At 43.2% G+C, this 14,218-nt stretch overlaps 1 protein-coding gene across 1 annotated transcript in view; it reads right to left on the bottom strand.

Moving 5' to 3' along the window:
• Window positions 1-319: 319 nt before the first annotated feature.
• SEMA5B (semaphorin 5B) overlaps window positions 320-14,218 on the bottom strand; it is a 128,295-nt gene continuing 114,396 nt past the window's right edge. Inside the window, exon 21 of the mRNA XM_041473521.1 lies at window positions 320-527. Coding sequence (XP_041329455.1) covers window positions 372-527 — 156 coding nt within the window. The 3' untranslated portion in view covers window positions 320-371. The remainder of the gene's footprint in view (window positions 528-14,218) is intronic.

The raw sequence follows: 14,218 nt of genomic DNA, 5'->3' as shown, positions 1-14,218 counted from the left end.
CACCTCTTGCCTTCTTGGAGTGCTCCCACGTGTTGTGTGTGGCTGCTCAATGGCCACCAAGCCCAGCACACAGCCCCTTCCTCGACAACCTCAGCCTTGGACAGCACGCTGACCTTCCAGCCATAAACAGTTGCAGTAGAAGAGCTATCTCCAGACAAATATCCACAGAAGCTCTGCAGAATGGTCCATTTGAATTCTTGTCCTTGTAAGGAGATGTGCTGTTTACAAGAAACACAATTAACCAAAGGGAAAAAAAAAGACCCTACTGTACAATATTTACATCTAGAAGCTGGGCCAGTATTTGGTCCGTAAAATCAATTTAAAAAAAAATCATATAGGAAGTTATCCAGTCCCATAGGATCTGCCCATCATCAGCTGTTGGTAAAGGTCCTTCCAGGGGAGGCCTCAGGCCTGTAATCATATTTATTCAGTGTACTGGGATAATAGGTTGTTGTGTACACATTGGTTTGCTGCAGCGGATAGAAGTTGGTTCTGTCGTCCGGTATCAAGTTGTTCTTGTTAAGTGTCTGTAAAAGAGAAGAGGAGATGACAGGCATGGCCACAGTGCCCCACAATTACTCTTTTCTACCTGCAGGCACCTCCCTCTCACCTGCCTTCTCCAGCACGGACTCTGCTGCGGCCACCACCACCTTCCCTCTGGCTGGGAGAGCCAGCTGGCACCTCGCGCTCGCTACGGCTGGGCTTGGGGACCACAGCTCCTGCCAGGTCTCCCTCAGTGGCCCTGTGCTCAGCTACTGCTGGGGATGGACCAGAGCCTTCTCCAGGGACACGGAGTCCCCTGGTGGATGGCGTGTTGTCCGAACACCATTGTCACACAAAGCCATGCTGGGCCTACATGAAGGCTGGCGATTAACGGCAGCGCTCAGCTCTAACCTCGTCCAAAATGCTCCTGGTGCAGCCTGTGGCTCCCTCTCAAACCAGGTGCCAAACGGCAGCTTTTCCTCTTTGGAAGAGCAGGTGTGCATTTACCTGATCTCCATCTCCATTGGTAGATATCCAGGTTTGGACCCCCCGATATTAAGTGTGTCACTTCTGTAAGCTACAGTATAAGTAACAAATCATGGTCACTTTTGGAAAATCTAAAATTACTTAAAAAAATTTAACAACCACGTAACAATTGTCGGAAACAATAACATAAAAAATTAGAACAACAAATGCCCGTTTTACCAGAGAAATTTAGAAATGTTTTTTTTGTCCCTCCCCTCTTCCCACCAACAAGCAGATGTCCCCCTCTTCCCAGATTAAAGACCACTGCTATGCCAGCTGTTACCTATGAACAAGGATAAAATCACACTTTGTGTGTCTGTGTGCAATAATTCTATGGAACTTTCTCCTTCCTCACATCATCTAATTTCTGTGAATTTGTCTGAGATACTTTTATCACAGTTTTTTCACCTAAACCCTGGCTTAAATTTCTTATGCCTATCTCTGGTCTATGTCACTCCAAAGTGCACCTTTAATGGCTGTTGTGCAGGGAACTCACTCCTTTGTTCTGGGAGTCAACACTAGGCGTGCTGCTACAGCATCCTTATCTTCAGGGAACATTTAATTAACAGCACATTTAAAGAGAGCATGAGCATCTCTCCCATCAGGAGCAGAGATGGAGAGGTCTAATGAGCCAGCTAATCCTGGGCCCTAATGGTTGTTCTGGCATGATCTGATGCTGCTTTAGTGAGGAACCACTTCACCTCCGTTCCCCCATGAGACAAACCCCTCATGCCTGACCCAGCTCAGGGCAAGGTGAGAACTAATTAACTATGCTCGAGTCCACGAACTACCCAGCTCCTTCAGCTTTACTTGACCCACTGAACTCCAGGCAAAGTGGCTCCCTCAGCAAGGTGAGAAATCTTTGCCCTGCCTGAGGGCAGGTGCAGATGGAAGTTTCTGGGGAAGGCTCTGTCCCCCCCAGCAGCAGCAGGGTGACCTGACAGCAGTGGGTCCCTAGAGATGGGGAGCAGGGTCTCACCCTGTGCATGTGCCCACTGCACAGTCAGGGTTCATCCACATCCCAGCTGTGACCACTGAAATGATCAGCTACCCTGGGCTCAAAGACAAGACCACAGGCAGTACATTTATCTCCCTATTTCTTTGTAATCAAATAATTTTACTGCATGGGGAGGGGGAGAGGAGGAGGAAGAAAAGAAAATGTTTTCTTCTAATCAGCAGACTGACAGCTACAGCTACCCTGGGAGTTGTAAGCTCATACAATTTCATACAAGGTGTTAGGAAGAAAAGCTTTTCTGTGCCAAAGCTACCCTGGCAAAGAAATTTCCCAATTGCTGAACCACCAAATAAGTTTTTCAGAAATAAGCACTGCCTGAAACATCTCATACATGAAAACTGGAGGAGACCCAGGCCCCTCCTGGTCTGACTGCAATCTCCCCCTGCCTGGAGTCCCTAAATTGATCCCATAGCCCAACACTTGTAGGAGCCAAGGACAAATATTTTCAAGAAATGAGAATTTGTGCCCTTCAATATGTAAAAAAGGAAGTGTCATGCTTTGCTCCCAGTCACCCAAAGAAATACTAAAGTATTGTGAGGCCAACAGTCTGCTGCTTTGTGCTGGAGGCTGGGAAACAAGGAAGCCAGCCTCAGTCCTCCAGTGCTTGCTATGCTTCCTTGGGAAATCCAATTAACTGCTCTGTGCTTCTGTGTCTTCTGGCCCAGCTTGAGAAAAACAAAGTTTGAAATTCCCTGTAAAAAGGTACTTTTCTAAGTACTACCACCGAGTATTTGGGGAGTTGCTGTGTGGTGAGCCCCACAGGTGTTCACACTGGCTGTACATGATGGCTGCTGTTTCCTACTGATGTTCCTAGTCTGGGATACCCACTGCTGGCACCGTAACTCCATGGCCACAGCAGGAAGGAAGAGGCTGAGTCCCACTGCCACAGTTTCTCTGGACTCTCTTGAAGCTGGTCCAGCTTTCAGGCCTTGTCTGGGTTGGTTAAGATTCATCACATGACAGGATTGCCACCTCTGAAACTTAGTGAGATGAAAATCCTGACCTGAAATAGCTCAGGACCATCTTGATATGAGAACAAAGACCTCAGGACTCAAGTTCTTTGGCTTTGAGATGGAAAATCTGTATGAGTTTTAACATACTTCACAGTATTAAAAACTAGCTCATCACAACAGATTTAGCAATTAACATGATTTGCATTTTTCCTTCTCTCTCTTCTTATGTTCATATAATATTTACTTAAGAAAAATCCCACAACTGGTCATTTGGTCTTTTTGATTTTATTTTTGATGGAGGGCTTATATCTTAGGGAAATGCCTCATAAAATGGTTTAGTAGAATTTATAATGCAATTAGCCACAAAGAATTTGTCTCTGGAAATGCTGCAATGGCAGTACTGTTCTAAATCAGCATGATCAATGTGCACTGCCTTAACATTTCCCCCCACAAACTTATTGTCTGTCTCATTTTAATAAACAGATGATTAGGTTTCTTGGCACTAGAAATTGGTTGATATTTTGTAGACGAGAAATTAGGCAGCAGTGAAATTTAGAGATGTACACAGACACACTCATGCATTCACTGCAGGAGAAGAGGCTGCAGTTAAATTTCTCTGGGTTGATTCCTGTGCTGCTTTACTCAGAGTTTTAACCCCTGCTCTCATCCCACAGCTCTTCACAGTGACAGCACAGAGATGGCCAACCACGTTCCCTTTGGAAGGCATTTCCCATCACTGTGTGGGTTATGCCATTGAGGTCAGAGCCTCCTGACAGCGTGAACTCACTGCAATTCCTGTGGGATGGGAACAGCCTGCTGCACCCACGGATGCCCCCAGCAATACTGATCAGTCCCAACAGGAAAGGCAGGAGTTGTCACCAAAGTTGTCACCCGCCCATCACAAAAACCAACACTAACCAGACCCTGGCTCCCAGCCTAACTCCTGCCAGTGTCTCATCCCCTCAGCCCCCTAAGCCAGGTCCCCAGTACGACCAGGGCCAAGAAGTGTTTCCTGAAGACAACACCCAGCAAGTCCTCCTAGAAGGGACAGTCCTTTGGTGCTTTTGCAGGGGCTTGTCAGTGGCTGCAGCAGCTAAGCTGACTGAAGCAGCCCAGCCAGCACTAGAGCTCACCAGAGGTTTCAGGGAAGGAAAAGAGACTTGTCTTTGCAACCTGAGCCCTCCTGCACCACTGTCCTGCACCCTCCAGGGCAGTAGACATGTCAGTCATCTCAGCACCTCCAGACCCTTCCAATGACACTTTTCCTGACACTCAACCAGTACCTTCCTCTTATTGTCTGCTTCCTCCCATATCAAACACTACTGACTGCCCTGGCCAGCAACTACAACCTTTTACAACTCTATGCACAGTAAGCAGAAAGAACCAAAACCCTGATCAATGCTTACTGCTGCAAATTAGTTGTGGCAAAATCTCCATGCCATACACACGATGTATTCCAAACACCAAGGAAAATGCATTTCAGGTCATCATTTTGGTCCTATCCTGCCTTGAGAAGAAAGACGCTTCTGGTATTTGTGCAAGTATAATATTCCACATAAAAAGTGAAGCCAGACTGAGCTAATATGAAAACCTGTGGAATGCACTTATGAAAAGTACTCCATTCCACTAACAATTATTTCTTTTACCTGCTTCCTCCCTTAGAGTATGTGCCATGACATCCTGGCATAGCTGATATAATTGGTTTCTTTTGGTCTGTTCACCACAGTTGAAGAGCCTGTTAGCAGAAGGAAAGCCACCAGCATGTTCTAACACAGCCAAGTGGATCACTCAAAAGCAAGCCAAACTTCAACTGCTTTCTTTAAATGACACCTTACACAGTCTTTAGGCTGCATTGGCATATGACTAATATAGTTTGAAAAAATCTCTGACCCAGGAACTGTGCTTTGTCAAGCAGGAATGTTTTCAGATGGACTACGATGGTTATGGCTTTAACAGACTGTAAAAGAGCAGCAGCTTGCTCCCTTATATGTGATCTCTCAACTAACCAAGAGATCCGATCTCGTTGTCGGTGCATTGCATGTCCATGCCAAGCACAACAGAATCCTGAGTATTTCAATATTTATGGGATTATATGAACAATCTGATCACTCATGCAAGTGTGCAGTTAGAAATGGAGGAGTCTGAGAGGAAGGGTCACATCACAGGCAGAGCACTCACATGCACTCACAGGCTGCTTCTCCCAGTTACAGCCCAGTGCTGGGTGTGTTAAACATGACTCTATTGTACCATATGCATACATTTAACTTTGTTCAGCTTTCTCCATTGATATTTTTAGCCTAAGTCATCATTCAGATTTTCCATTTGTTCATTTTTCTCTAGTAAGACCTTGCCACTACTTCCCCAAATTCTGCCTCTGATCCAAATCATTAAGTCATTATCCACTGACCTAGTTGCTTACATTCTCCCAGATGTATCAAAACATCTTTACACATAACAGTATGGGACTTCCAGTACTACTCCAAACTCATTCCACAGCTGCAAGTATAAGCTGTGTAAACATTTCTTACACACATAAACAGATCAAATGTTTCAATTTCCAATATGCAGTCATGAAAATTTCAAAACTTGTTTTAAGAAGTAGATGGGCATTTCCTCACTCCCAATTAAAAAGAAGTCCATATATTTTTGAGAAGTAATGATACTTCTAAAAGCATGTGATACTTGTACAACTAATACCAAAATTAGGGCCATAATGTAGTTCCCACAGGGTAACATATGATGGCAAGATTTCCTTAATCTGCTCGTGTAGAAAGCACTCAGGCTTTTCAGAGCTCAGCAATCTCTCTAAGCTCCAGATCTTTCTATTTTGGGGGTTGTGGAGGAAGAGTCAGCAAGTTTCCCAGGAGTTTTGTAGGTTAATCTTCACCAGCTATGCAGCACCAGAATCCCAGTGAAGTCAGTGAGCAAGGACAATATCCCCCAGCCTCACAGCTCCTCCACTATTTCTCTGTGAACAGGTATAATTTCACTCCTTCTACCTCCTACCCATGACACTTTCCTCTTTAGAAAGGTAAAAAACAAAAAAGTTTGGGGACCTTCCCTGGGCAGCTTCAAACAATTTTTTTCAGTGTTTATGGTTACCACCACTTCAGCTTCTGAAGAAGCTGAACAATGCAGTGCACACCTTTCCGTGGCTCATCAGAGACATGCTGCCCGTGCCAGGGCTGCACAGCTTTAGGTTTCCACCTTGGAATTTTGTTTGTAATGTTGAATATCCCAGTGTACTGCAAAGAAAAACTTCCCCTTTCCTTCACCAGAGGATGAGTGCAGGCATGAAGGAACCAGGAGTAACAACTTCAATCACTGCTAACCCTGGTCATCTACTGTGAGCACAGCAAAAGGTCTAAAATCAGGGTCCAGGGAGCAGACAGCAACTTTGTAGCCAACCCATTCCTATCAGTAAATCCAAATGAAGCCCATGTGCATCCCTCATCCTTCCGCTGCAGAAATCAAGGACAACACTCCTGCTGAACTCAGTCACACAAATATTCCTAAAAGAATTGAGGCAGCCTTTCCAACTTTCCTTGTAACAGCATCCAACAGACCTCCTGTAGCAACAGTGGGATGGCCATTACGCCCCCTCATTCCCCAGGAAAATGGAGGGATAAGGGAATTGTGCAATGATGTAATGAAACCAAGATCCAACATTTAGCTTCTTTTGTGCTCCTTTTAAACCATTTGCTTCTTGCAATGAAATCAGATTGAGCAAAATGCCTTTTTGATGCAGATCAGCTGTTTCATGGAGCTAGACATGCCTTCTTGTTAAAGGATGTTACTTTTTGCTTTGTTGGAACATTAGCCAAATGACTCAGGGCTGTGGAAATATATTAATATTATGAAACATTTCCCAAAGTTTGTACATCTCTGCAAGTACCAGGGCAGAGATCTCAGAATTATAATTAATCAGTAAATTTGGGAATAATTAGCATAATAATTATATTTCAACAAAATAAACCATACAACTAAAATAACCTATTTTGGCAATAACTGACACCGAGAAAATACATGACGTCTGGCCCACCCACATGGTCCCTTTCTTCTGATCAACTGGATGCCACAACACTGCTGTGCCTCTTGAGCTAAGAATTACAAATAACCCTGGAAAGATGGAAAGTTGCCAGAAAGACCTTATGAGACCCATGTATTTACTCTAAGCTAGGAGTGATTTTTAAGACTTGAATGATTTCTCTTTCTGTTTTTTCTTTAAAATTTGCTTAGTGTCTTATGCCAAGCAAACTATCTCACCTGATGCTTTTATAAAACCTCTTAAGCTCTGCCTACGTGGAGTCAAAGGAAGCAGTGGCCAGGGTTTATGTGCTGAGCTTTTTCCTGATGAATTCAATAAGGCTGTTTGCAGGATTTACAGTGAAGTGTAGATGTACAGATGAGGAACCTATTTTCTATATAAGAAGGTTATACATCTCAAAAAGAGATACAAAAAAATCCCACTGGGACACTAAACTTATGATTGCATTTTCTTTTTGGATGGAAGTTTACCATATTTTTAGACTGGAGATTCTTTGTTCACTGTTATTGGTAAATAAATTAAACAACCCCCAAATGACGGCAGCATCTGTAGATGTGCTCAGGTTGACAATAGAACTAACATCCAATTATCAGAAAATGAATAGCTAAAGTTATTTATAGCTGTTTGAAAATAGCTATTTTATCCTTGCACTTAGGAGGGAGTGAAGTTATATTACTGCCATTGTAAACTTATAAAACCCTTCAGAACTGGCAACATAAAGGACCATTGTCAGAAGGATGCTTTGGCACATCTCTGACTTCAAGCACATGAGTAAGATGGTAAAACAAACTGCATGTAATAGTAAGGCAAACTGAAGTATTTTTCTGAACTGGAAACTGAAGTCTGAGGAGGTCATGGAAATCTTCCCACTGGCAAGTGCAGGTGTCTAGCCTAAAGCTTGCAATTTAGCCCCAGCTTGCCTATGATTTGGGGGTGGCAACACCCATGACGTGGTGTCCAGACACAAAAAAGGAATTCAAGGCTGCCCCAACTGCTTCCCAATATAGCTGGTGCACAGGATATAGCAGACATGATCTCAGCTGTGTGGGAAGGTGTAAACTGTCTCCTCGCTGCACTCCTGTGCCTTGGTGAATGCCCTTCCTGGGTGCCCCAGGCACACAAGAGTGTTACTAGAGAGGCTCAGCAGGCTCCAGTACTCAGACAAATTCACCAGAAGCATAATCATGGCCCTTTAAAACTGACATTAATCACTCTGTGCACAGATGATGGTTTGGAGCACTGGGCTTCAACTGATGGTAACTAGTCTGGGGCTGTCTGGGGGCACAGCTCTCACTGCCCCACTGCTCTCATACTGGAGCAAGCAGCCTTGAGGTTTTGGATGGCCTCAGAGCTGCTTGTTCTGATGAATTACCAGCACAAGTCATGCAGCCTCGTGCCAGCCCACAGTGCTGCATTTAGACTGAGAATTGCAAAGGTGTAACTGCAGTGGTGAAAAAAGAAGTAATAAAAATAAAAGTAAAAACTGGGCCCAATTTGCCATCTGGTAACTCCATTCAGTGTCTTACAGTCTTTCTGCTTTCCAAATTCTCCCACCCTCTAAATAGCTGCTTTTTGATTATTTTCCTCAGGATTGCTTTATTTTCTCCCCATGTTGCCTCTCACCTTGTTATTTCCTCTCTACATTTGTAACCTCCTCAGGTCATTTTCCATTAGCCCTATACCAGTGGCTGTTTTTTTGACACACCTCCCAGTTTAATATCTTCTGCTCATTTAATTAACACACTGACTGCACTCTCTCCAAGGTCATTAATGAAGATATTAAATAAAGCCAAACCTTGCATTACTGCTTGCAGTGTCCCAAACAACTCCTGCCCATAGCCCTGTTTGTTCCCATCAACAATTGCCCGATGTTCACAGTCCATTAGCCAGGTTTCAATCTCTACAGCAGCCTTCCTGTCTAAGCCAATTTCTATTTACACATCACAAGATTATTTAAGACACCAATACCACCCTCTTTTCTTTAGATGTAGGGACGAGTGAAGCTGCATTTTTAACCAGCTGAGAATCTGCAGCTTGAACTCTGTGCAAAAAGTGATTATGTTTGATTTCTCCCTGCTCAGCATTAGGTCTTGGCTCAGCTGTCAGCTCAGCTGAACCACCTTTCATTTCATCAGGGTATGTGATATGCTGCCTCTCAAATATTAATTCAGATCTTCCTACATATTAATACTGACACAGATTTGTTTCAATGAGTTTCTATTGCTGTAACTGAAAGCACAGTCGAGTCAATCCCATTTGTTTCTCCGGGTTTCACTCTCTAGCAGGGCCCTGACTGCCAAATTTTATAGACAGAGCAGGATTTAACACCCCATTGATGTGCTTGGTTGAATGGGGAAGGTCCAGGCGTTCTCCAGCGACTGTGGGCCTGTATGCTCACAGATGTTCTGTCTTATCCCCAAATCCAACTGACGTTTCCCACACAGATTTATTCAAGCTACTTGTGTGACTTCAGTGCATTGGACTTATGTAGCTTAACAGTGACTCAATTAGCAGGGCAGAAATGAGCCTGCTTTCTCACTAACACTTTTGTATTACCTTTGCAATTCATGGCATTGGGGGTTTGCCTAAGGTCCCTGATATTTATAAAGGTAATTGGAGATGTTCATCAGCTGGTTCTCAGAGACTATGGGATACAGTCCATCTAGATTCCTTCACCCACAGATTTTCAGTTCTTTCCTTTATTCACATGCTTTGTGCTAAATCTCAGGATGATATTAGAGCTGACTTAATGATGATTCCCCCAGCTCTATGTGAGTGCAGGCAGAGTTACTCCTGCTTCCCCTATGCCAAACCTCTCCTGTATATATACATGATGCACCAGGGAAAGTGGCTGTGGTTGTAGTGTTGCCCCAACCTGTGCAGCTCATGCTGTGGCAGCAGCCAGTGCATCCTGAGCAGCCCTGAGCTCTCAGTGATTCTTCAGATCTGAATGGTCATGGTCCAGAAAAAAAAAGCTCAAGTATTCATCTGTCCTCACTCAGAGCTGCCAAACACTCTGGAAACTGAGCTCTAGTCCTGAATACTGACACAGATATCTTTATTTTGTATGCATGTAGCTCAATTTCTTTATAACTCTACTTAAGAATCCATTAATTGCAAGTGGCACTGTTCAAGAAGAACAACAAGGCAGCTCGTCTCCAAGTGTAGCACAAAGGTTATATGTTTTCTGATATTAATTATTTGTCTAATATTAGCCTCTTTGCTTTAGCTCCCTGCCTCTTTCATGGCTCCCTTTAAAGTCTTCTGCAAACACATAATTAATTCCTCCCGCACATATTGGTGGCACTGAGGATTTCCTGGTCCAGCTAATACACATAACACTTCTAGCCAGAGATTCGAGGCGGCAAAGAGGAGAGAATCACCCCAAGCTTTTGGACCAAGGGAGAACCATTAACTTCTAGCAAATGAGGAAAGGGCATATTTGAAATATTCCGCTGCTGACCAGTAGGGGGAAGTCACGTAAGTAAGCAGCAGCAAGTCCAGTGCAATTTTGTTGTGCCCATTCCTGTAGTTCTTCAATTAATTATTCTTCCAGCACAGCTGGGTGGGTGCAGGCTTGTACATGTCAACCTCAGAGAAATTAGGAAAGGGGAAAATTGCAAGAAAAAGGTAATATCAGTCATTAGATAAATTAGTGTAGCCGGAAAAATCAGATAAGCTTTAGAACACATCTGTCTGTCTTCAGTTCTGAAACAGCAGCTCACATGTTCAAAAACCTGCCAGATTTTCCAGCTACACTCATTGATCTAATTAAAAACAAACCAAAACTTGTCTGCCTACAAACAGATTATCACAGCTGCAGTAATACTACTCCAAAGAAAGGCTTATGTGAGCATCCATGATGATCTAGCCTGTGAGAAGGCAGAGCATGGACCATATCCCTAACCTGGCTGTAGAGGAGATATACCTGGTTGTAAAGAGGGAGCAGAGAACACCGAGTTAATAAACAGAAAGATGTGACAGGATACTATGAAGCATCTACCCACAGTGTCAAAACTTAATATGGCTTAAAAACAGAAAATCATCTCAAAAGCCAGACTCTCTTAAAAATGGTAGGGAAAAGGGAACAGTGAGGATTCCCACCCTATAGGGAGCAGCAACACCCTGTGAAGCAGCAAGGGTTTGCATGAAAAACAGATGGAGCAGGGACTCAATTCCCATCGGGGGACTGCTGTGAGCAGCTGCTTAGTATCCCAGAGGGAGCAGAAGCAAGGTAACACTCCGATCTGAACTGGCAGCCTCCCCTACTCTTAAATACTTTATCTACGCGAGTCCGCTATCTGTGACTCACACACAGCAACCCGCGGAGCCCCTGCTGCCAGGGGGTGGGGGCGCCAGGAGAGGCACATCCCTCCCTGGGCACAATCATCCCAGGACAGCCACACCTCCAGGCATGCTTGACTGCTCAATTTGACTCGAGCCAATGATATAAAGGGAGAAAAGACACTAATAGATTTTGACTGAGACGCACCACTTAATCCTTTTTTCCCCATCAGTAAGCTCTCTTGCTTTCCCTTCATAGTAGGCATTATGCAAATCAGGAGTCCCCTGAAGTGATATTTGCAACTGCAGGATCATACAAGAAAGGGCACAATGCTTCTTTGCCAATTCAACCCCCTGCCCCTACTATTCTATTTCAAATAATACTATACTCACGGTGAGTACTAAAAATATGTACTCTACCATTCAAGCACTTAATGTTCTTAAATGCCACTTTGTTCAAGGGAAATGGCCTTTGTTAAACATGCAATTCACTGGGAACAGAATTTATATTTCAATCTGATTTACTGTATCTATACATATATATATGGCTTTTTTCCCCCAGCTGATTACATCAGCTAACATCGTGCAGCTAAAGCAAATACTTCAGGGACACTGTTGATAACTTCTTGAGAACACTGGGTATCATCAACTACTGCTTTATATGTGAACTTTACAGCCACTTCCTGCGGCTTGAACGGTGCAGTGAAAGGGTCACTGGGAAAAGAAAAAAGCTTATATCACAGTGCTATCAAGGTATGTGCTGTGATCACCAAAAATAAATGGGTTAGCCAATTTCAGTTGAAGTAACAACACATCAAATTAAGTGGCAGGACACTGAAACACAAAGTTTTCCATGGAGAAGCAAACATCCTCAGAGACCAAGGCTGACTTTGACAAACATTCCTCTAGGGCACTTGACAGCAGTTTAAATAGCTTTAACTTAAACCACTGGCTGCCTCCTCTCTATAAAAAAGGTGTGATTTTCAGCAGCAATGAAAATGACCATCACCAAGAAAGAGACATTTAAAATCCATACAGAGATTCTCTTTCCTATATCCTGAACGCGACTTTTTTTTTTTTTTTCACAGAATAAAATCACTGAATTGGAAGAGACCCACAAGGATCATCCTGTCCATCTCTCAAGAGAATGGTCCATACAGAATAACCTTGGCATTATTAGCACCATGCTTGAACCCATTGAACTAATCTTCTTTTTGCTAATTTTTGCACACCAAACGCCCAGCATGTTATTTTATTCAGAGGAATTCATCTTCCCAAGACAGAATTGGTTTCTGTGTCTCAGCTCTCCATGTTAGTATTTTATTGCCATGAATTATTTGGGATTAGTAATGAAGTGTGGATCACAGGGCCTGGAGTTCTTCGCAGGGGGTGTCTGCTTTGCACTCTGTCATTTGTTTCCCAACAGCATTGTTCTCACTTCATTAGAAAATATTCGTTGCAGCTTCTAATTTATACAGTCCAAGTGATCTACTGATTATTCACCCCATTTTCTGGTAACTGCATCTATATTTGCTGTATAATTTTAGGCAAGTGCAGGACTCACAGTTCTACTAAAGTTAATGTGTATTGTTCTAATGCCCTAGAAAATTCAGATACCAAGCAATACATCAAACAGTTTCCCTCTTTCATTGCCATATCCTGCAATCTCACCTCATCTTTTCCCACAATAAATTTAATCCTTGACATAAATGACTGTTTTGTTTCAGTGTTTGGCCCTTAGGTCCTACAGCAGCAGTGCTGATGCCAGAGAAGATGCAATGCTCAGGTGCTTCCTCAGCTTACTTGAGGCATCAGTACAGAGAGTTTTACTGTGTGACTCATGACTAAAGCTGTGTGGAAGGAAGGAAGGACAGAGGGAGGTCTGTCCAGCACAATCACAAAGAAAATCTGCAGAATCATCATCAAAACCATCCTGCAACTTACATTTCTCACTGATCCCATCTGGCCTGATCCAAAGGCCATTGGATTTTGGATTTGGACCAATATGCAGACGCCTTTGTCCAAATCCCTTGTAGAATAAAATGTTGGCTCTCTTTATTGGCAGAGGATTTAGCAATAGGAAGAAGTTCAGTCCAAACCGTTTCTCCATGTGTGGCTGTTCCAAGAGATCCTAATTCACAAGGGCTCAATCTTGACCCTACATCCTCCTGCTTCTACTGCAGGATCATCTGGCTTTCCATCAGCACAGCTGTGGTAAGTAACTCACACAAGGCATGGAGCAGCTGAAGCAAGATGTTAAAAAGAGGATCTCCTCACTGCTTTGATAGTCAGTTATTATTTAATTGGCGTGGCAGTACTGGGAAGGTTGTAGGTGGTTCTGTAACCCGTCATGCCAAAATGTGAAGAGCAGATAATTTTTATTTCATTATGCTTTTGTTCTGCACAGTCTTCAATATTGTCAGAGTGTTGTTTGAACTTCAAGCAATTAATGAAACATGAACTGCTTATTAGGTGACCCAAAAGGTCTCTCCCCTACGATCTGTGAATACCAAATCAAAATCAACGTGTTGCTAGTAAATGCATATGCATGAAATCTTTCAAGACATCCTGGCTAAAATAGCTAATAATAAACCTCACATCATTCTTGAGAAAGCAGAACAGGAAGGGAAAAGGAGCCAACAAAAATAAAACATGCTTCTGCAAAACACTGCCTATGCAAGTTAGCATCAGCTACATGATCAATAGGTCAACCATTTTGTATGGTATTTACATCTGATCTGCATTACTGCACTGCTGTGCTAAATGACCAACAAGGCTCATATCAGCTAGCACTTCCTTCATTAAAATTTGCCTTTATATAAAATTTACCTTGATTTATGAGTTTGCATTCGGTGCTGTACATTTGAATGTAATACTGCCAAAATTCTACAGGGTTCACCTGCTGGTTGT

Source organism: Pyrgilauda ruficollis, unplaced genomic scaffold, assembly GCF_017590135.1.
Source record: "Pyrgilauda ruficollis isolate IOZ18807 unplaced genomic scaffold, ASM1759013v1 scaffold3, whole genome shotgun sequence".
In the NCBI taxonomy this organism is placed as follows: Eukaryota; Metazoa; Chordata; class Aves; order Passeriformes; family Passeridae; genus Pyrgilauda; species Pyrgilauda ruficollis.
The sequence above is the reverse complement of the archived record's forward strand: the minus strand, read 5'-3'. Positions and strand labels throughout refer to the sequence as shown.